We start from the raw sequence: 23,143 nt of genomic DNA on the forward strand, positions 1-23,143 counted from the left end.
TTTACATTCTAGAACAAGTAACTTGAAAGAACTATATCGTTTCCAGAATTTGAAGATGATGCATTAAATGGATCCATTTCAATTATGAAGTTAAAAAGGGATAGTTACTAATTGTTTTTTTTATATATATTGATGACACAGAACACAATTCAATAACATACTTAAATCTTGGTGAATTTATAGTTATCATTACCAAGGTTTGACTTAATGATCCCATGTAAACTGAGCATTGAGTAGATTGTCATTAGTAAGATAATGTTATACTTATGGTATCGTATTTGAGTAGAAAATTAAATTTCTGACGTTTCATGATTCAATGTAAGACACTTCTTCTATTATGTTTACTGCTCTATCTCAATTAAGTCAGTTTTTAAATTTTCGATCTTCACTTATATGTTCACTATTCTACGAATAATTTTGTTTTATTTATTTAATTCGAAAACACCTATATTCAAATGTAGACCATATTTTACATATTGGATAACATTTATTCATATGTTGATTTTTATTGCTGGTTCAATCGGTTATGGATTTGCACCGATTGGTTTGGGGATAGCTACACGTATCGTTGGTAAAGTGTTACTGCCCACATTGACCGTTGATCAAGTTTGTTGGATAGAATATGAAAATCTATGGATAGGTCCAAGGCAAACAGATTTAGTCCGATTAGGTGCACGTTTTCCACCATGTATGCGATTTGATTCAATATTACATGATTCAGTGATTAAACGTCAAAAGAAATTTGATCGTGCGTAAGTTTTCTCATCTGATCATTGAACAATTTATGAGTATTTCTATAAATTCCTAACTGTCTAATCATTACGACTTCATTCAGTCAGGCAGCAAGGTTGATAAAAATAATTCTAATGGGTTTATTAGACTTTAACCCACAGTTATTGATAGACCAGAAATACTGAATCACTATATCTAAGATGGTTGATTAGAATTTGCAAATCAACCACCCAGCATTACAAAGCGTGATGTCAAGTCGATTCGGTTAGCAGTTGTAGCTAAAGTTGTTCATTTGAATTCTAATAGCACTAAGGACTACAGAAACATAATGTTGGTTACCATTCAATATTCAATCAGTGTAAACATCTCTGAAACTGGATGAATCTCACGGGAATCACCAGTTACCAGTTACATAATCATAACTGCATTTATTGAACCTCAAAGTCATGTGACCAATGTTGGCACAAATATCCCAAGCAAACCAAACAAAATTTGTGAAGTCTCACCGAGTGACTAATTTCCTAATTTTAAAAATTGACTCATGAATTAACCTATTAAATTACTCCAGCTCCCGCAAACCCTCGATTCTGATAATAATCATCATGTGCTCACTAGAGACTGGCTTCAAGAGGTATTTCATGGAGTTCTAGTGAGAAGCTGTGATCAGTGGAGTTCAACCGCGTCTGTTGTGAGGCCTTTAATCATTGAAGACAATGGTGGACGGTGGTATAATATTGTGGATTGGTTGAAGTTAGACATTAACACCGTTGGATGTCGACCATCTTAGTGGCTTATAGGTTAAGCGTTCACGCGTGAGGCCGATAGGGTCTGGGTTCGAATCCCGCGGGAGGTTCATGGATGCGCAGTGCTGAGGAGTCCCATACTAGGACGAAAGGTCTTTCATGGTGGCCTAGCTTAGATCGACTCATGAATTCAACTGTTAGATTTTAAACATATCTACCCATAAAATGTAATTTAAAAAAACCATTTTAATGAAATCCTAAATGTTGGATATTAACTGATCTCTGACTGTACGAAATTTGATAGAGGGGTTACATTCGCCAGTTAATTGCCTTGTTATGATGCTGAAGGAAGTTCTAGGTTAATACAGTATTAAAACTATTTTAGATTAAAAATCCCCATAGAATATTCAAAAATGAAGAATATTTGGGCAAACAATTGTTTTCAATAACTTCGTCATCAGGTTCTACAGTTTTAAGTCCGTAATTATAATTTCGTACAAAGGCCAAAGTAGGGGATGTATTAATGAATTTGACAATGTTATATGTTTAAAATGGTGGACGTTTGCATCTGTTACGACATATATACTTCAAAACTGTGTTATTTGTAAATTAGAAAGGTCATTTAATAAAGGTCAGAATGATTTGAAGTGAAGTGTCAAGTCACAATCAGTATACTAGACTCTTCATTTTTGAATACTTTAGTTCAGTTTAATTCTCAACACACAACCATTGAAGTTCTGTGATTTCAAATCATACAACGCTCAGTTACGAGTCACCATGCTTTCATTTTCTCTGTTATGTTCAACAAAAAATGTTAGTTATTGTTACGGCAGGCAGACTAATTATAGCGTTTGAGTCACAGCCGAAATAGTTCGGATTCTGCAATATTGGAAAAGTCATCTGAGATACTTGTGGGAAAATACTTTTAATGTGAAAATGCATCATTAAAATTATGTTGCTGGTTAATACACTCAAGTTAATAACAGCGATACATACGCCTGTTACCCCTCATGGAGGAGCAAAGGCCGCCCACCAGCATTCTCCATCAAACTCTGTCCTGAACAGTCCTTCCCAGTTGCTATTCATCCTTTTGATTTCTTCAAATTCCCTGTACAATATGGTCTTCGGTATTCCTCTTTTCCGCCTCCCTACAGGATTCCAATCTAGCATTTGACGCGCAATGCAGTTTGGTGATTTCTTCAATCTATATCCTATCCACCTCCAGCGTCTTTCCCTAATTTCCTCTTCAACTGGAAGCTGGTTTGTTCTCTCCTACAGTAGGCTTTTGTTGATGGTATCCGACCAACGGACATTGGCTGTCTTGCGTAGACAGTTGTTTGTAAACACTTGTACTCTTTTGATGATGGTTGTAGTAGTTCTCAAAGTTTCAGCTTCGTACAGTAGAACTGTCTTGACGTTCGTGTTAAAGATTCTGACTTTGATGTTGGTTGACAGTTGTTTTGAGTTCCATATGTTCTTCAACTGCAGGAATGCTACCCTTAACTTGCACATCCTTGCCTTTACATCTGCATCAGATCCTCCTTGTTCATCGATGATTCTTCTCAGGCGCGTTGAAATTTCCACCTCTTCCAGAGTTCCTCGATCATGTGTGATTAGTTTGGTGTTCTCTGTGTTGTATTTGAGGACCTTGTTTTCCCTTATGTATTTTGTGGTATACTGCTGTAGAAATGCTGCTATATTGTCTATGTTCATTTGGCTTTGTTGGTGTGTAAAGGATAGAAGAGCCAGGTGATCTGCGAAGTCCAAATCGTCTATTTGCATGTGAGCTATCCGTTATATTCCGTGCTTGCCACTGGTGTGGAGGTCTTCATAATGCATTCAACAATCAGACAAAAGAGAAAAAGGGAGAGTTAGCAACATTGTCTGTCCAGTGCTTCTTTTGCCTCAATTCGATCTTGGCAACCACCAGGTGGTAATCCGAGCTATATCAGCTCCTCTCCTAGTTCTCATGTCTTTCGTTGACCTTCTGAAATTTTTAGTGATGGAAATATGATCGATCTGATTCTCTGTAATGTAGACTGGTGAGACCCATGTAGCTTTGTGTATGTGTTTGCATAAGAATATTGTGCCGCCCATAGCTATTTTGTTGAATGCGTTTAAATTTGCAAATCTCTCTACATTCTTATTCCTTTATCCCAGTCAGTCCATGTCGTCCCATGATATCTTCATATCTGGTGTTGTCCATTCCGACTTTGGCATTTAAGCCCCCCATCGGGATGGTGAGGTCCTTTCTTGGACACTTCTCTACAATCGATTGTAGCCTCTCATAAAACTGGTGTTTATCGTCTTCATTGCTATCATTGGTAGGCGCATAACACTGGATAGCATTCATTGTGATTCTCACCTTTTTTGTTTTGAAGGAGGCTTTGATGATCTTGGACCCAGAGATTTCCATCCTGTAAGTGCTTTACGTGCTTATTTGGACAGCATCAGAGCAAGTCTTTGTGTGTGAGGAGGATTTTCTTCTTCATGACCATAGTATAGCAGCATATCTCTCAAACTTAATCTTTTCTGTTCAGCTTGGATGCAATGGGTTTCATTGATTCCGAGCAGCACCAAGTTGTATCTCCTGATTTCCGTAGCTATTTGACTGGTCTTCCTGCTCTTCCACATTGTCCGGACATTCCAAGTACCTATATTAAAAAAATCACCTGGGAATTATATATATATATATATAATTCTTAGGTTAGAAACAGGGTGGTGTCTTGTTAATATAATAACATCAATTTAGTACTTTAAAGTGAGGTAATATTACCTTCTCAAACTCCTCAACTTCCACCTTTAATTCATGTAGAGATGGTCATGTTTCTGGACTTAAAATTTCTCTTAAATTATTTTCCTCTAACTGATTGTTCCTGATACATGATTCAGATGATTTAAATAAAATTTTAAGTGAATATACCACAGGTTATTGTAATTTATTTAGGCTTAAATCAATGAACATTATCTTCCATAGAATAAGTTCTATCGAATCACTAGTGCTTTTAGAGTACCGTGTGGAGAGATTTACTGTGGACGAACCCCCTTTACTATTTGTCAGTCAGTTTGATGATAACTAAGACATTCAGCGTTCTAAGTTTGTATTGTTAGTTATATATAGTTTTGGCAAGCTATAGTGAGCAAGTAAACTATTCACCTAACTAAAGCTATCTCCTGTATATTTATTTCTTGATCGCTGTTTACCCATATGACACTTTAGCTTCTTATTCAGTCTTATCGTGATCATCAGTCTAGTTCGATTGATCCAAATGCTAGGAACAAAAAATTGTTAAGCCGTATATTATATAATAAAAAAACCCATAATTTTCATGTGTATTTGTTTAGGTGTTTATGTATGGGTTAAATATTTTTTACTTTTCTTCTATAGTTCAGGATGTTGCGTTCGTAACGATGGTGGTGGTTGTTATCAGACTCATAGAGAAGTATGCTCTCGTACACTTGCTACATGGCTTCATTATGAAACAGTTAATTTCAGTAATCAACAAACTACAGAATTACTTTCTACCAATGTTGCAGATCGTGAAATTTACGTACATACATTGAGTTCTTCTTATCCTGTAACTAATTCGCACAGTCATAATAATAATATATCAAGTATTATACATTCTCTACGTTCAACACGACTGATTGGTAAAGCTGGACCTGTGTGTGGATTAGATCCAGATTTTTGCGCTCGACCACGTTCTATTGGAGCATTTGCTTGGTCAGAGACAGATGTTACTAAATGGCCTGTAAATGTTAACATATTTTGTCAATTTCTGTTTTTGTTACTCCGTATACCCCGTTAATCCCTTTTGAATATAGGTTCTGTACGACAACTTATATCCCTAAGACAATAGCAAACTGACTGATCCTCTACCTATCAGCTAATGAATAATATACAACCGTTCGTGGAAAAGCACTATACTGCAATGGGTTGTATTCTGTTTCAGATGTTTGAAAGCAATATATGGTACTAAATAATTTGCATTCGAACAACCGGAGAAAATATGTCACTGTGCTTAAAGTTCTCAGTAAATACCACCTTTTGTTAATACTATCCATAAACTGAAGTCAAAGTAAGCGGAAGGATAGTTGATTTAAACCCAGGGACAAAATGATCGAAAGTCAAATGTCTATATCCATTGTGCCAGCTAATTTTCAAAATGTAGTTATGTATATTTTACCTGGAGTTCAAACTCAATGGTTAGAACCATTGATATTCTATCATTGCTTAACACTTTCGAACCCTCTCCACTCAGTAGTATTTGAACAATTCTGTCTACTACAAAATATTTGTACAAGAACTTGTATTTGTATTCACGTCATTATTTGATTATTACGCTAACACTACTTACTTGCTTACTTACTTATTTACTCACTTACTTACTTACTTACGCCTGTTACTCCCAAAGGCGAGTATACTGCGCAGCAGTTCGCTGTGTTCTAATTTACGGCTGCGAAACGTGGCGATTAAGAGTAGAAGATACTCGTAAGTTACTAGTATTTGACCACAGATGCCTTAGAAATATTGCTCTCATCTGCTGAGATCACCGGCTAAGTAATAGTGAGGTTAGACAGAGGATATTAGGGAATGATGGTAAATCAATCGATGAGGTCATGAATCTTCACCGACTGAGATGGTTGGGCCACGTGTTATGTATGCCTGAACAACGATTAACACGACGCGCTATGCTGAATAGTATTGGGGATGGTTGGAAGGGAGTTAGGGGCGGCCAAACTAAAACGCGGCTTCAAAGCTTGAAGTCACTGACTTCTAGTCTGAGCCATGTTGGTATATGCAGAATACTTGGTTGGGGTCCACATGACTATAGTAACCTATGGTTAGAGACTCTAGGTGACATGGCACAGAATCGATCACAGTGACGTAGGTGTATACACTCTTTATCTTCCCTTAAAACTTGAGATAAAAAAGTGGCTTCAGATCTGTCTTCCTTCCTATACTATATTCTTATATACAAACTTTCCTTTATATATTACCATCACTAAAATAACAACTTCTATGAAGAGGGAACTACCATGGAGAAAACTGGAAAGGTATCAAGGAGGCAATCACTTCAACATGTCAGGAGGTTCTGGGCCACAAGAAGCACCATCACAAGGAATGGATCACTGTTGATACACTGGATAAGATTGAAGAAAGGAGGAACAAGAAGGCAGAAACCAATATCAACTGAAAAAGAGCAGAAAAAGTCAAGGCATAAGCCGAATACACAGAGGCAAACAAGCAAGTGAAGAGGAGCGTCAGAATAGACAAACGTAAATATGTGGAAGATTTAGCAATGACAGCGGAAAAGGCTGCAAGAGAAGGAAGCATGAGACAACTGTATGATAAAACAAAGAAACTTGCTGGAAATTACCGTAAACTAGAAAGACCAGCGAAAAGCAAGGAAGGCAAAGTAATCACCAACATTGAAAAAGAACGGAACAGGTGAGTAGAACACTTCCAAGAACTCTCGAATCGGCCAGCTCCTCTGAACCCACCCAACATCGAAGTAGCACCCACGGACCTCCCAATCGATGTTGGCCCACCAACAATTGAAGAGATCAGCATGGCCATCAGACAAATCAAGAGCGGCAAAGCGGCGGGACCAGACAACATCCCGGCAGTAGCACTGAAAGCAGATGTAGCAGCAACTCAAAAGATACTCCACATTCTCTTCAGTAAGATTTGGGATGAAGAACAAGATGTGAGGGCGAGGATCGGCAAAACAAGAGCAGCATATTTACAACTGAAGAACATCTGGAACTCAAGACAACTGTCTGTCAACCAACACCAAGATCAGAATTTTCAATACAAATGTCAAGACAGTTCTGCTGTATGGGGCGGAAACCTGGAGAACTACGAAAGCCATCATCCTAATTTCCTTCTCCGCTGAAATCTGGTTTGTTCTCTCCCACAGTAGTTTGTTCCTGATAGTGTCTGACCAACGGATCCGAAGTATCTTGCGTAGACAACTGTGTTGGTTGACAGACAGTTGTTTCGAGTTCCAGATGTTCTTCAGTTGTAAATATGCTGCTCTTGTTTTGCCGATCCTCGCCCTCACATCTTGTTCTTCATCCCAAATCTTACTGAAGAGAATGTGGAGTATCTTTTGAGTTGCTGCTACATCTGCTTTCAGTGCTACTGCCGGGATGTTGTCTGGTCCCGCCGCTTTGCCGCTCTTGATTTGTCTGATGGCCATGCTGATCTCTTCAATTGTTGGTGGGCCAACATCGATTGGGAGGTCCGTGGGTGCTACTTCGATGTTGGGTGGGTTCAGAGGAGCTGGCCGATTCGAGAGTTCTTGGAAGTGTTCTACTCACCTGTTCCGTTCTTTTTCAATGTTGGTGATTACTTTGCCTTCCTTGCTTTTCGCTGGTCTTTCTAGTTTACGGTAATTTCCAGCAAGTTTCTTTGTTTTATCATACAGTTGTCTCATGCTTCCTTCTCTTGCAGCCTTTTCCGCTGTCATTGCTAAATCTTCCACATATTTACGTTTGTCTATTCTGACGCTCCTCTTCACTTGCTTGTTTGCCTCTGTGTATTCGGCTTATGCCTTGACTTTTTCTGCTCTTTTTCAGTTGATATTGGTTTCTGCCTTCTTGTTCCTCCTTTCTTCAATCTTATCCAGTGTATCAACAGTGATCCATTCCTTGTGATGGTGCTTCTTGTGGCCCAGAACCTCCTGACATGTTGAAGTGATTGCCTCCTTGATACCTTTCCAGTTGTTCTACATAGTAGTTCCTTCTCCATTGAGTAGCTCGTGAAAGGCCTGGAACTTATTGTTGAGGGCTATCTTGAATTTGTTGAGTTTGTCGGTATCCAGAAGAAAAGCCGTATTAAACGTTTGTGATGTCCGCCTCGTTGTTCAGTGCCTTCCAAGTTTTTGTTTCATCTTGGCGACCAGCAAGTGATGATCGGATGTTATATCAGCTCCTCTCCTGGTTCTCACATCCTTCATCGTCCCCCTTAACTTTTTGTTTATGCAGATATGGTAGATTTGGTTCTGCGTAGTGTGGTCCGGTGAAGTCCATGTGATTTTGTGAATGCGTTTATGCGGGAATATAGTGCCGCCTGTGACCTGTTTATTCAAGGCACATAGGTTTGCGAATCTCTCATCATTTTCATTCCTTTCTCCCAGTCCATGTCGTCCCATGACGTCTTCGTATCCAGTGTTTTCCATTCCAATCTTGGCATTTAAATCTTCCATCAAAATGGTCAGGTCCTTTCTTGAGCACGTTCCGACGATTGACTGCATCCTATCGTAGAATTGATCTTTAACATCTTCATTGTAGTCGTTGGTAGGCTCATAGCATTGGATGAAGTTCATTGTAATGCCCTCTTTCTTTGTTTTGAAGGAGGCTTTGATGATCCTTGGTCCATGAGAATCCCATCCAATAAGTGCATTTTGTGCTTGTTTGGACAGCATCAATGTAACTGCTTGTGTATGCGGGGCATTTCCTTCTTCATGGCCAGAGTATAACAGAAGCTCCCCTGAAGATAGTCGTTGTTATCCAACCTGCTTTTAATGTGTTTCACTGATCCCAAGCACCTCCAAGTTGTATCTCCTAATTTCTGCAGCGACTTGGAAGACTGTCCCGGTCTCGCACATTGTACGAGCATTCCATGTGTCTATAAAAATTGTTGCTCTGGTTGTTAGAAGAGGCATCGTCCTCGTGGTTTCCAAAGGAATTCGGCTTTCACCATGATGCGTCATAACTCTAAATGAAGATCGTTTGACTCCCAGGGCGGAGTTCAAATGGTTTGAATACCTTTTTCTGGTTAGCGTTTTTTTAGCGAGTTAGTTTTCTTCGGGATGGAGTCGCTAACCCTATGCCCAACCCTCCTCCTTTATACGGGCTTCGGACCGGCAGTAGCCCCCGGAGGGGCTTCAGGCGTAGTCACGCTAACAATAAAGTAATTTTAATCGCATTCAAACTTGTCTTGTATTTTCATGCATTGGTAGTGATCATCAAATATTGAATTAACTAGTCACTGAAGCTTTTAGTGGCAATGACAATGCATTAATGTGTTATGAATGTCTCGTTCATTTTAGATTTGTGAATTACCTGATACTGTACCGAATATGGGTGGTTATGCACCACATATGGAATGTCAAGTAACTGGTCATCCATGTTGTTTAGGCATAAAAGGTGAATGCATTATGACTACACAAGAACATTGTGATTTTGTTCGAGGCTTTTATTATCCAAATGCTGCATTATGTTCACAAGTAAATAAATTCAACTTGATAATAATGACAATTCTTTTTGAAAAGTAAAATTGTTTCGTTTTATCCTCTCTCCCATGTATTACAGTAGGATAATTTATTTTCTCGAAATCCATACAAAAACTTGAACGTTCAATAAGACAGTCCATCTCCCACATGTTCAACAACAGCACAAGTTGAAGAAACGAACAAAATGAATTTTTCCAAACCCTTTGTGTAGCAATGTAAGAATGTTTGAGATTTGTTTCTTCACTAAGTATAAAATATTACATCAGGACTGATCTATGTCAACCCATATTTTGACCGTTGGGAATAGGTTAGCCCAGCATTTTATCTTTTAATGTGATGAGTTAAATGTTGCTGAATTCTGGACACAGATTTAAGAAGCTCGCTTTCTATTTACTAGTATGCACCCATCTTTGGGAAAGACAAGATGTTCGGTTGTTTGTCATAAAGAAGAAGCGGTTCCATCTGTATTACTCTAAGACTGTGGGATAGGGTTGATGAAAGCAAAAAAACTCGCGTAGTTTGTAATTTTTTGATTAAAAGTGTCTACAAAATGTTTCTTACATCTAATGAAATTACTAAGTGCGTAATTCTGAGTTAGGCGTACTATTTCATTTAGAAATGAAAAGTTGATTAATGAGGCTGTAGTTCATTATTCGTTGAGTGTCTGGGATGTTTGCTACGTCTCCCTAACTTTTTTAGTCTGACTTTTCTTGAATTCCTTCATAGTAATTGGGTTTGTTTGCTCTCTTATCTACACACATCTCATCAGTTGAACTTATTTATTGATTTATTTGGTCATTACTAATACTAATTACCACTTTTCTCCGGTTTTAGGTGAATTGTTTGAATCAAATTTGTGGTATGTCACCTTTCACAAATAATGAATATCCAAATCAAATGTATCGAATATTTACTTCATTATTTCTTCATGCTGGGTAAGGTTTTATCGTCATTTTTTCCTTTCAAATTATTTAATTTGTATAAATATATATGTATATGAAAATACTTTCTATCAAGAACTGACATCCATATGAGGAATCATTGAAAATTGCAATGTTCCAGACAACTACTTTGTCTTACGTACTCGTTTCTCTTTATGTCCCAGAAAGAAATTGTGATCATTGGGGTTCAGCCGAGTTAGGTAATAGACTTATATCACTAATGGTACTGGATGGCGTTCGCTCTGTATCGTAAATTAATTAAAGTTAGAGATGTAAACAATCGAATAATAACTTGGGTTTTTAGAGGCATCTTGTCCCTTGGACGTATGAAAGTCTTTGGCTCGATTTTCTAATTGGATTGCTCACTGTTGGGGTATCTGTCTTTGGGATAAAACATTCGCATACTTTCTTATTAGTGCTGTTTATCTCAAATAAACTAAAGAGCAGCATCCGAATTGATAAGATGTTGTACATAAAAGCTTATGATTGCCATCTAACACGAGATTATTGTCTAGGATTTTATGTTGATTGCCTCCTATCGCCTAACAATTATTATTTTCAAAGAACTCGTGACTAAATAAATAAATAAAAGTCAGTCAACGCAGTTTTATTCACTAGACAAAATAAGCAGACTAATGCTACCGTTGACTGATTTGACTTACTTTATTCATAATAGTGTGCAAATATGAAGTCGGATTGGTAAGAGTCAATGGCGTAGACCTACAAACTGAAGACGTAGTTAAGCAAAAAGAGTCAGTCGTCTTATCTTAATCTGATATCATGATCCAAATGCTCTAAGCAAGGATTGTAGGCCGTGGTTTTATTCTTGGTAACCTTTCGTAGCACCAAGACCTACCTTTCAATTGTAAACAAAATCACGATTCTTCCGAACTGATAACATTGTTCGTTCACCATCCGGACTGTAAGAGTTTAATGATTTTTGGGGACTATGTTCATATCACATGGTCATATCACGTAACGACTTAAAAAAGTAAAAAAAGTCAACTTCTTTCTGAACATTTTTTTCATCCATGTACTATCAATCTTTTTCTAGTGTATTACATTTAATCTTGACGCTTGGTGTCCAAATGATTTTTATGCGAGATTTAGAAAAAATGATTGGTTGGCATCGTATCACTTTAGTGTATATTTTATCCGGTTGTATTGGAAGCTTAACATCTGGAATATTCCTACCGTATCAAGTAAGTTATTTGATTTGTTTAATAAGTGGGTGTAAACCCTGAATTGTTTAAAATCATTGAAAATATAAATAAATAATGAAAAGGATTTGTAGCTCAAGTGGATGCTTTTGATAGCGTTATGTACTCTGAGCTGGATAGTTTTATTCCGAAACTTTCGTTGTCTCTCTTGACCATACCACTAATCCCTCCGTCACTTAGGAGTGAGCTTTTTGATTATTTCATAAGCATTAAATCATTCTATCATAATGGCTATCCACCAATCAGGCAAGAGCAAAAGAAAAAATAAAGTTTCTAAGGATTTGAAATTCAGTCAGTTTACTATATGACCGTTTGCCTCCACGACCAAACAAAAACGTAGTTTTAAATGTTGAATGAAAAGCTTATTTCCAATAAATAAGGTAATTTTTTCAAATTCGGTAACAATTCGCTTTACATTTTACCTCAATTATTTGATCCTATCTGTTTCAAATAGTAAGGGATGGATTAATTTTTCTAGAAATACGTTTGTGTGTTGGAGTTCCAACAGTAAAAAGAGTTTCTTAAATTTAGGTGACCACAATTGTGATCTTTATTAAACGGAATTATGACTTTTTCATAGTTGAAATCATGAGTCAATTGAAGCTAGACCACCAAGGAAAACCTGGAAACGCTGGACGGCCGTTTCGTCCTATTGTGGGACTCCTCAGCAGTGCGCATCCACGAGATTCGAACCCAGGACCTACTGTAGTGTGGTCTACTTATATCCATATAAGTAGTATATGGCGATGGTCAAACATAGAATGTATTTTGGTAGAAGACTGATAAGGAAAAAACTGAAATGAGGCGCAATTGGTAGGAAAATGCATGAACAATAGAATTAGAGAAGATGGAGTGATATTTACAGAAGGAACAGTGAAGATTGAGACAATTGATTGTTAATTTGCAAATTAATTGTTTGCTCTATGGTTATCAGAATTTAGTTAGATAGTCTGTAATTTGTGTTTAAATACATTCGATTGTCCCCAACTAGTATTTTGTTCATTACACTACCAGTTTTGCGCCAGAGCACTTCACCGATAGATCACTGAGCCGGCATCCAACGGTGTTAATGTCTAACTTTAACCAATTCACGAAGATTGAGCAACCGTTCACCAATTGTCTTCAGTGAGTTGTTATCTGACAACAGACGTGGTTGAACTCCACTGGTCACTGCTTCCCACTAGAATTATGACTAATTAATTATATTGAAAATGTAATACTATGTAAAATAAGCTTCTATTTGTTTAAAAAAATAATTAATTATTTGATGAGTTCAAAATGAGGCAACGAATGACATCCCAAATTAAATTTATTTTACCTCATTGGTATAGAGTGAGAATATGTAAAAATTAACGAGGTAATTAACTTCTTGATATTTAGTTGTTCTATGACTTTAGAAAAAAAAGAAGTAAATAATGACAACATGACTTAGAGATGTACAGAATATTGTACATTGAGGTGTAGGTCGCATTATCACACGAATTATGAAGTTGTTACAAAACAGGCAACAGATCGATAACCAAGTATTCTAGTTTTATAGTAAATAACTTGACTTTACAGATCTAGACATAATAAACTATTATGAATGTTACGTCCTTGAATCTGTCTACCCACTTAGTGCCGAGTATAATGTAGATTAAGACCTTGACCCGGTAGGCTGACTGGCTTAACCTTGAGGCTAATATGCGTGAGTTCGAAATAGGGGTAGAGAGACGAAAACTATTCTGTCCCTGATTGGCTGGCAAGCACGAGAGAGAGAGAGAAGACAAAGACAGCTGGAACACTAATCACTTTATTCCAACCCCGATCTAGCACTCGAATTCCCAATTCAGATTAGGGTGAAAAGTTACATGAATAAATAGATGACTAAGCGGACCACAACGTACAATAATTAGAAAAATACAATCATGTCCAAAACTGGGGAATTATAGTAGAAAATAGGGTACAAAAGATTACGTCAAAATGACAATAACTTTAGAACAGAAAATGCTATGGCAATGAATTATACATCAAACGAAAGCTTATGATCTGTAGAATAGGCTAGGGGCAAAAGTAAATGTTACAGTTTTACAAGCTTTGAATTAAATGAATTAACGTCCCCGAAAATAGCTTCCGTAATTTGTTCAGGCTTCTAGTTTTGCGGATCACATCATCTTCCCCCTTGACAAAAAAAAAGTTATGTCATCACTGCCATTGACTGAGTGCATAAAGGAAAAACTGGATTGCGTTGTGGTCGTGACCGATTGGGTTAACTGGAATAAACAAAAAAAAGAAAAACGGTTAGACACTAATTACAAACAGTAGCTAAGATATCATCACTGATATCTCCCCTCAGAAGTATATGCTCTTTTCTTCGGGTCCACCTGCAGTATATCGGGCCTTCTGCGTTTCCGTTGTGATCTCCTAATAGGATGTTGTTCCAGTTGTACAGTTTTCTTAGTTGCTGGACTTCCTATGTCGAAACTGTCCAGGAAGACTTCCCACAATGAGCACATTTTCTCGGTTTTCTGAGGAGTACCAGAATTTTCCAGTATGTGGTTAGCGTGACGTATCCACTTTTGGCCTTCAACCTCCACCACATACATTACATTCCCTCGTCTCCCAAGTATGCGTCCACTGGTCCATTGTGGAGGTGAGTATCGGAAATCACGGACAAATACTTTTTGATTATCTCGGAAGATTCTACTTTTCGCCCCATGGTGACGATTAAATTGAGATTCCATCTTCTGGTTTCTTCCTACACCATTTTGCTTTGGTTTTATGGCATCGAGAGCAGTTTTAACTTTTCTACCAAACATAATTTCTGCTGGAGACAATTTATTCGGCGCTGATGGATTTGGAGTCGTTCTGTAGACTAACAGAAAATCATCAAGAATTTCCTTTATCTTCCCTTCCCCCCTTGCCTTCAGTAGCGCTCTTTTGAAGGTATCCACAAACCTTTCTGCTTGACCATTTGATTGCGGATGGTATGGAGGTGAACGAACATGTTTGACCCCAAACCTGTTGCAGAAGTCGGAGAAAATGGAAGAAGTAAACTGAGTGCCATTATCTGACACGAGAATATCTGGGACTCCGAAACGAGAGAATAACTGCCGTAACTCGATAATAGTCTCTTGCGACGTGATTTGCTTCATGGGTAGAATCTCTGGCCACTTTGAGTAGGCGTCGACACAAATGAGGAAATATGTACCTTGAAATGGGCCGGCAAAATCAATGTGTATACGCGACCAAGGTTCTTTCGGCGATGGCCAAGAATTGAGTTCAGCTTTCCGTGGACATTTCGAGGCTGCAGCACATTTTCTGCACGCACGCACTAAATCTTCGATGTGTTCATCAATGTTAGGCCAGTATACATAACTTCGAGCAATAGCTTTCATTCTTCCAATACCTGGATGAGCTGTGTGCAGTTGTTTCAGAACGAGTGAGCGTAGGTTACTTGGAATTACTACGCGATCAGCGAACATAATACAGTCATTTACGATGGATAAAGATTGGCGTCGTTGATAATACTGTTTTAGTTCATGAGATGTTATACGTGGGGGCCAACCACGCCGGATAAATGTAGCTAGTTGCCTTAAGATAGGATCACGGAGAGTGTGATCAGCGATTCGAGCAGCTGTCACTGGAAGAATTCGCGTTGAATTGAGCAACATGCTGCTTACATCTTCTTCCACTGATATAGAAGCAATGACAGTATCTTCATTTTCAAGCTTATGATTTCTTATTAAGCGCGATAGTGCATCAGCATGACCAAAGTCAGAGGTAGATTTGTATTTGATAGTGAAATCATAACCCAACAACATTGTAGCCCATCGTTGGAGGCGATTTGCAGTATAAACTGGTATACCTTTCTTAGATCCAAAGATCGATAATAGGGGTTTATGATCAGTAAATAAGGTAAATTTTCTACCATGCAGCATTTTGTGAAACTTCTTAACTGCAAAAACTAGTGCCAATCCTTCTTTCTCAATTTGGCTGTACTTGCGTTCTGCCGAAGTCAACGTTCTGGAGGCATGGGCTATAGCTTTCTCTGTGCCGTCTTGAAACCTGTGGGATATAACAGCTCCGACACCATAATCAGAAGCATCTGCGGCAACAACGATTTCCAGTGAGGGATCAAAATACGTAAGAAGTAGGTCCGATATTAATAGTGACTTTACTTTGTCAAAACTCTTTTGACACTCTGTGGACCAGTTCCATTTTACATTTTTGGATAATAGATGGTTCATGGGTGCTCGGAGGCGATGCAATTGTGGTAAAAAGTTACTGTAATAACTGATAAGACCAAGGAACGAGCGTAGAGTTGCGACGTTAGATGGTGGAGGCATATTTTGGATAGCTCGTACGTTTTCTGGATCTGGGCGTCGTCCATTTTTGTCGAAAACAAAACCAAGATATTTTACCGAGTCCATGAAAAATTTACACTTCTCTTCTTTTAGATAAAATCCATACTCAGATATTTTGGTCAAAACAGCATCAAGTCGATCAAATAAATCGGACTTACTGGAACCTGTAACTATAACATCATCCAGATAGACAGCGACTCCTGGCAAATTTGCCAACATAGTGTCCATAATTTGTTGAAAAATAGCTGGTGCTGGTTTCACACCAAAAGGCAAACGTTTATATTGATAAAGACCTCTGTGAGTGTTAATCGTCAGTAGTGGTTGGGAGACTGGATCAACTGCTATTTGGAGATATGCGTCAGCAAGGTCAATCTTAGCAAAATACTTCCCTCCATTTAGTTTGATAAATAAATCTTCCTGTATGGGAAGTGGATAAGTGTGATCCTCTAAAGCATCATTTAGACCAGTGGAAAAATCAGCACATATGCGAACAGTCCCATTTGCCTTTCTCACAACTACTATGGGAGCAGCCCACGGTGAATAATTTACTGGCTGAATGACACCCAGTGCTTCCAACCTGTCAAGTTCCTGGTCAACGACTGACAGAGCAGCATAAGGTACTGGTCGTTTTGGTCTGAAGACAGGTTTTGCATTTTGCTTTAACGACAAGAAAACTTTGGTGAACTTACAACAGCCCAGTTTGTTTTGGAATACACCTGCATGTTTTTGTCGAAGATGATTTACATGGGATGTGGTCGACATTTTAGAGGCATAAGATGCATGAGATTTTGAGATATTACGACAGCATACTTTGTTTGATGAATTTGATGGGGAAACATTTTGTGAACATGTTACATCGGAGTTATTTGATTCAGCATCATTATGAGAACACCTCAAATCGGAGGTATTTGATTTGACATCATTATGAGAACACATTAAATCGGAGGAATTCGATTCAGAAATATTACGAGAACATGTTACATCGGAAGCATTTAGTTCATAAACATCAGGGGAACATGACACAACTGAGGCATTTGATTCAGAAATATCATGAGAATTTTGGATAGAATTAGAGCAAGGATTATGAGAACATACTTCATTTAATAAACTATTTAAGACATCAATCTTCTCAATCCAGTCCAATCCCAATAGATCTAAATCATGCCGATTTGTTAGATAACAAACATCAGTAAATTTATGTCCCTTGAACTGCACGTTGCAGGTGACTTCTCCAGTTAGCTTCACTATGTCGCCTGAAGCATTTCGAGCAACATGCTCTGTGGTCGGATGCGTGGGCACCCTAGCTTACTCCATGTGTTTTTGGAGATCAGTGTAATGTCGGAAGCAGTGTCCAACTGAAGACGAATAGGTTTTTCATTTACTAATAAGTTCACGTACTTCCGTTTACTTTGAAATCCCACTTTAAAAGTTGCAAATGTGCTTTTGACTTGACTCTGTAGCTGTCGCTTCACATTTATGCCACGATGTTTGGACTGACGTTTATCTGAGGAGCAGTAACCTTCTTTATGACCAATGCGATGACATTGGCGGCATTTGTGGTTCTTGAATGGGCATAACTTCACAAAGTGCCATGATCCGCAAAACCAACATGGTGATGGTGGTTTACTAGAAGGTTTCTGTGTGTTCGCCGTCTTTTGTTTGGAAGGTTTGGAAGATCTGCATGCATTTATTGAAGCAAGATTGGAAGTCTTTGCATTTTGCTGTACCATCGTGGTATCATGTTTAAGATTTAACAACCGTTGACACTCGGTTGTGACCATTTGCAGGGTCATGTTAGGCTCCTGCTCAATGCGCGATAGAATTCTGGTACGTATATCCATATCTTCCGGATTCTTTAATCCACAGATAAAAATCAGACATTTAAATTGATCTGCTGTAATTTCATTTATTCTAAAACGTTCGCATTCTTTATTTACTTGTCCAGCGTATGTGAGATAATCATCAGATAAGGATTTTGATATTTGAAAACACTGATAACGGATGCTGAATAATGAGGATTGTTCACCAAAAATTTTAGATAAAATCTGAACTGTCTCATTGAATGATAAATCTCGTGGATTTTGTGGCAAAATGAAATTCACATATTTGTTATATTCAAGTGTTCCGAGTCTTCTCAAGAGTAGGCGAACTTTGGCTGCATCATCAAGATTTGAGCATTCAACACGAAATGTGTCTTCAAAGCGACGAAACCAGGAATCGAAAATCATACCAGAATCGGGATCATAATTGAATTCACAAATAGAATTTACGATGCTATCATATTTATCTGACTGAGAATTTGAAGATGAATGAAATGAGAGCTTCTGCATCAATGCATCTAAAAGCTTCATTTGGTTTGCATCATTCTGAGCTTGCTGAATTTGTAGAATAGTTTTAAGGTCGTCCAAAGAAACAGACATTTTGATTTGAATCAATCAATATTTTTTTAAAAAAAATCTCCGTCGCCACTTTTGTTACGTCCTTGAATCTGTCTACCCACTTAGTGCCGAGTATAATGTAGATTAAGACCTTGACCCGGTAGGCTGACTGGCTTAACCTTGAGGCTAATATGCGTGAGTTCGAAATAGGGGTAGAGAGACGAAAACTATTCTGTCCCTGATTGGCTGGCAAGCACGAGAGAGAGAGAGAAGACAAAGACAGCTGGAACACTAATCACTTTATTCCAACCCCGATCTAGCACTCGAATTCCCAATTCAGATTAGGGTGAAAAGTTACATGAATAAATAGATGACTAAGCGGACCACAACGTACAATAATTAGAAAAATACAATCATGTCCAAAACTGGGGAATTATAGTAGAAAATAGGGTACAAAAGATTACGTCAAAATGACAATAACTTTAGAACAGAAAATGCTATGGCAATGAATTATACATCAAACGAAAGCTTATGATCTGTAGAATAGGCTAGGGGCAAAAGTAAATGTTACAGTTTTACAAGCTTTGAATTAAATGAATTAACGTCCCCGAAAATAGCTTCCGTAATTTGTTCAGGCTTCTAGTTTTGCGGATCACATCAATGAATAAACAATTACGGGATCGTGGATGCGCACTGCTGAGTAGTCCCATAATAGGACGAAAAGGCCGTCCAGTGCTTCCAGGTTTTCCATGGTGGTCTAGCTTCAATTGACTCATGATTTCAACTATGAAAATACTAAATTCTCCACAAAACCCCCTCTGATCTATTATGAAAACGTAAAATGAAATGCCACCTTTGCATTTTTATTAAACTAGATAAAATCCTTTTTTGATTGATTATATTTATTTAGTAAATATAGTAGTGGGATTATTTTATTGTATCAATGGGTCGTACATTTAAGTGTAAGATTTATTGACGGAAAGATGTGCGATCTGAGTTCTAAACGTCTTGACTGCTTGGAATCTTATTCAATTGGCTAGGTGTTAACTTCTCTAAACTAAAATACCACAACAGTTCAAGTAATTTAAAAAAAATTTAATTGTTCACTAGACCTATCGGCTTTATACTCACAATTTTAATGAGAATTTGATTAGCTAACTGGTGTAAAGTTAAAATTGAGCCGGCTACACTGATGTATGCTTTGCTTCCTATGGACGAATGACATATATGGTTGTCACCCACTCGATGATCACCCAAAATGACTAATCTAGCACACATGAAACCAATTTAGATAAAGAATACGTCATTAGTCTGACTAAAACGTATCGTGTTATAACAATTAGCAAGGTTATTGTTATATCCCGATAACAATAGTGAATCGTAACTTTGGGATCCATGTATGGACCCATATTATGCATATAACTTTTATCGTATATTTGCTAAATAATTAAACTACTTATATTCATGTTCCTTGCATTGTGAGATTTATTTTGACCCTTGGACTATTATTGTACGATTTACCATTCTTGAGTTATCCCCAGTCTATTGATTACTGTTTCCCCTATTCACAGCCACATTTGGCTGAATCTTGTACAAATGTTATTTTCTATTTTATGGTACTATGTGGTCTGCTTGATTGGTATATAAACTCAGCATGTATGAAATACAATGATTCATACCACAAAGTCTGTTATTGGTGTTTTGGACTTAACTGGCTGAGCTAGGCAGAAACAGGACCGACAGGTGCTCTAGACTGCTCGTACGGTTTTCGTATGTCACTGTTCCAATCGATAATTCGCTGCTCTCTTATTGGCGGTCTTATCACGTCATACATTAGCAAGGCATCCACTCGGTCACAAGATATAACAGTTATGAAATTACATGATACAATGCACAAGTTTCGTCGTACTCATCCACGGCCCAGATATATGATTCATTTCGTTGATTACATAACTACAAGTATAAATGAGTAAATTAAAGTTATTGAAGTATACATCTAGTTAGAATAGTCGAATAGTGTATTGTGATGCTAACTTAAAACCAGTTGGAGATTGATTTTAAAAAAATGATTCAATAATTAAACGTCAATCGTTGTTGGGATCATTTAATGAGGTGTATTGACAGAAATACCTTTTTTATTTTCTAATCAATAGTTGCCAAGGTGTAGCAAACTAAATTACATTGTTTTTTATTCAAATTGTTTGGATCCACTCATATATACAAAGTTTCATTAATTAATCTCTATCGATAGCATTCGATCAGCACTAAGAAGGACTTGACACTCATGACATTGATCACCACCCAGTGATCAATCAGTCGTGATTACATCTTAGTCCCACAGGAGGTCAGTCGCGGCCCGACTAGCTCAGTGGCAACGTCTCTGAATGTGAAGCTGAGTGGCACGGGATCAAATCCGTCAGAGAGCACCAGTTCCCCCAAGATTACAGGTACACCTTGCTGACGAGTGCCAAGTAGCACGAAACCCGGGTCCAGGATTTCCTGTTGACCACCTCCAACCACCATCTTATCTCAACATAATGCACACAGTGTCGAGTCATCTAGACTAATGGCCACATTGCGACTTGATCGATAGCATTCGATCAGCACTAAGCTATAAAATTTTCCTGAAGTATTTTGCTTCCGTCAAAGTCATTCATGCCCTCAATCTATTTTCAATCTAGAGATGTATTTCTCTTTTTAATAAAATCGTTATTATTACTACTAATATCAATAAATCGGTCAAATTAGTTCCTTTCGATTGTTTTCTTACCATCCCGAACTTTTCTTTTCCTTAGGTAGAAACTGGACCTACAGGTGCACAATTCGCTTTACTCGGTATCTCATTAGTTGATTTAATCCATTGTTGGCAATTTTTAGCACATCCATGGTATGCATTACTAAGAAATATTTTATTAGTATTTATATTATTCACATTTGGTTTATTACCATGGATTGATAATTATGCAAATGCTGGTAGTTTTCTATCAGGTATACTATTATCTTTTATTATATTACCATTTCGTGGTTTTATTTATCCATCTATATCTCTTACTACATCAATAGCCACGTCTGTTAATCAAAATATATTTGATAATAATAATAATTATAATTCATCTATCACATCACCAACAACAACACCGTCGATTCTGTTTAATTTCAATTTTCCTGATATAAATCGTACATCATTACAGCATCATCATCATTCTTCCATGCATCCACAACCGCTTCAACAACAAAACCGTTCTAAATGTCATCATCGTTGTTTTATTATCATATTATGTTCTATTCTATGGTTAATATTATGTATTAGCTTAATTCTTATATTTATTTGGGGTCCAATTATTAATTGTCAATTTTGTAATTATTTTACATGTTTACCATTGACTAAAAATTTTTGTGATAATTTACAAGTGAATGTAAAACAACGATCTGATTGTATTTTACCAAATTGGATTTAAATAATGAATTTTGTTGATTAGAAGGGGGTTTTGTGGAGATTTTTTTAGTATTTTCATAGTTGAAATCATGAGTCAATTGAAACTAGACCACCATGGAAAACCTGGAAACACTGGACAGCCGTTTCGTCCTATTATGGAACTTCTCAGCAGTGCACATCCACGATCCCGCACCCGCGAGATTCGAGTTCAAACCACCTCTATTGTGAGATAGGAAATCATTGAAGACAATTGATGAACGGTTGCTCAAAATCGTGGATTGGTTGAAGTTAGACATTCACACCGTTGGATGCCGGCTCAGTGATCTATCGGTTAAGTGCTCTGGCGCGAGACTGGTAGGTCCTGGGTTCGAATCTCGTGAGTGCGGGATCGTGGATGCGCACTGTCACTGAGGAGTCCCATAATAGGACGGAACGGCTGTCCAGTGTTTCCAGGTTTTCCATGGTGGTCTAGCTTCCATCGACTCATGATTTTAACTATGAAAATTAATTTTGTGTTTATTTCTAATAAAGAACTTTACATCATTCTAATGAAATGAAATTTTTTAAATGTATATTTTCATTATGCAATTTTTTATCTATTGAGTATATATCATGACGTTTCAGCAGATACATTAAGGTAACTTGTTGTTTTGTTATTTTATTAAAATAAATTATTTTTAGGAACCAATTTTCTTTAGGTTTCTCTTTGTGTGTGTGTGTGTGAAGAAACATCACTTTTGTTTGTATTATTGAATATTGAGTGTATAAATGTGAGGATGCTCCACAGGTGAAGTTGAGGAAGCTCTGAGAAGCCCAGAAGCGGCCAGACATATTACATCCAATCAGCTTTGGGAAGAATATTCTAGAATCACTACGTATAGCTTCCCTATTAGACAATGCTGATAACTCCATGTGTGCCGATTGGATAACTATAATGATTTCGTTTCTACTAAAAATTATAAATACATGACAGTTTTGTACCATAATCGACACTGGTTGGAAAAACATTCCTTCTACTTGTCTTCTGTCTTCTGATTTGTGACTTGGGAGGGTTCTAGCGTTTGGGTGCTCAAGTATTACGCGACAGACTAAGACTCTAAGTTC

General features: G+C 37.5%; 1 protein-coding gene across 1 annotated transcript; it reads left to right on the forward strand.

The window, feature by feature from the left end:
* Positions 1-690: 690 nt before the first annotated feature.
* Positions 691-21,918, forward strand: Smp_008620 (RHBDF1 protein (S54 family); the record flags this gene model as incomplete). Its single annotated transcript, XM_018791095.1, has 7 exons — positions 691-752; positions 4,864-5,227; positions 9,536-9,712; positions 10,553-10,653; positions 11,714-11,861; positions 21,399-21,591; positions 21,914-21,918. 7 exons carry the CDS (start codon positions 691-693, stop codon positions 21,916-21,918), a joined length of 1,050 nt encoding a protein of 349 aa, XP_018645616.1.
* Positions 21,919-23,143: the final 1,225 nt, after the last annotated feature.

Source organism: Schistosoma mansoni (assembly GCF_000237925.1).
Source record: "Schistosoma mansoni, WGS project CABG00000000 data, chromosome 4 unplaced supercontig 0032, strain Puerto Rico, whole genome shotgun sequence".
NCBI classification, from domain to species: Eukaryota; Metazoa; Platyhelminthes; class Trematoda; order Strigeidida; family Schistosomatidae; genus Schistosoma; species Schistosoma mansoni.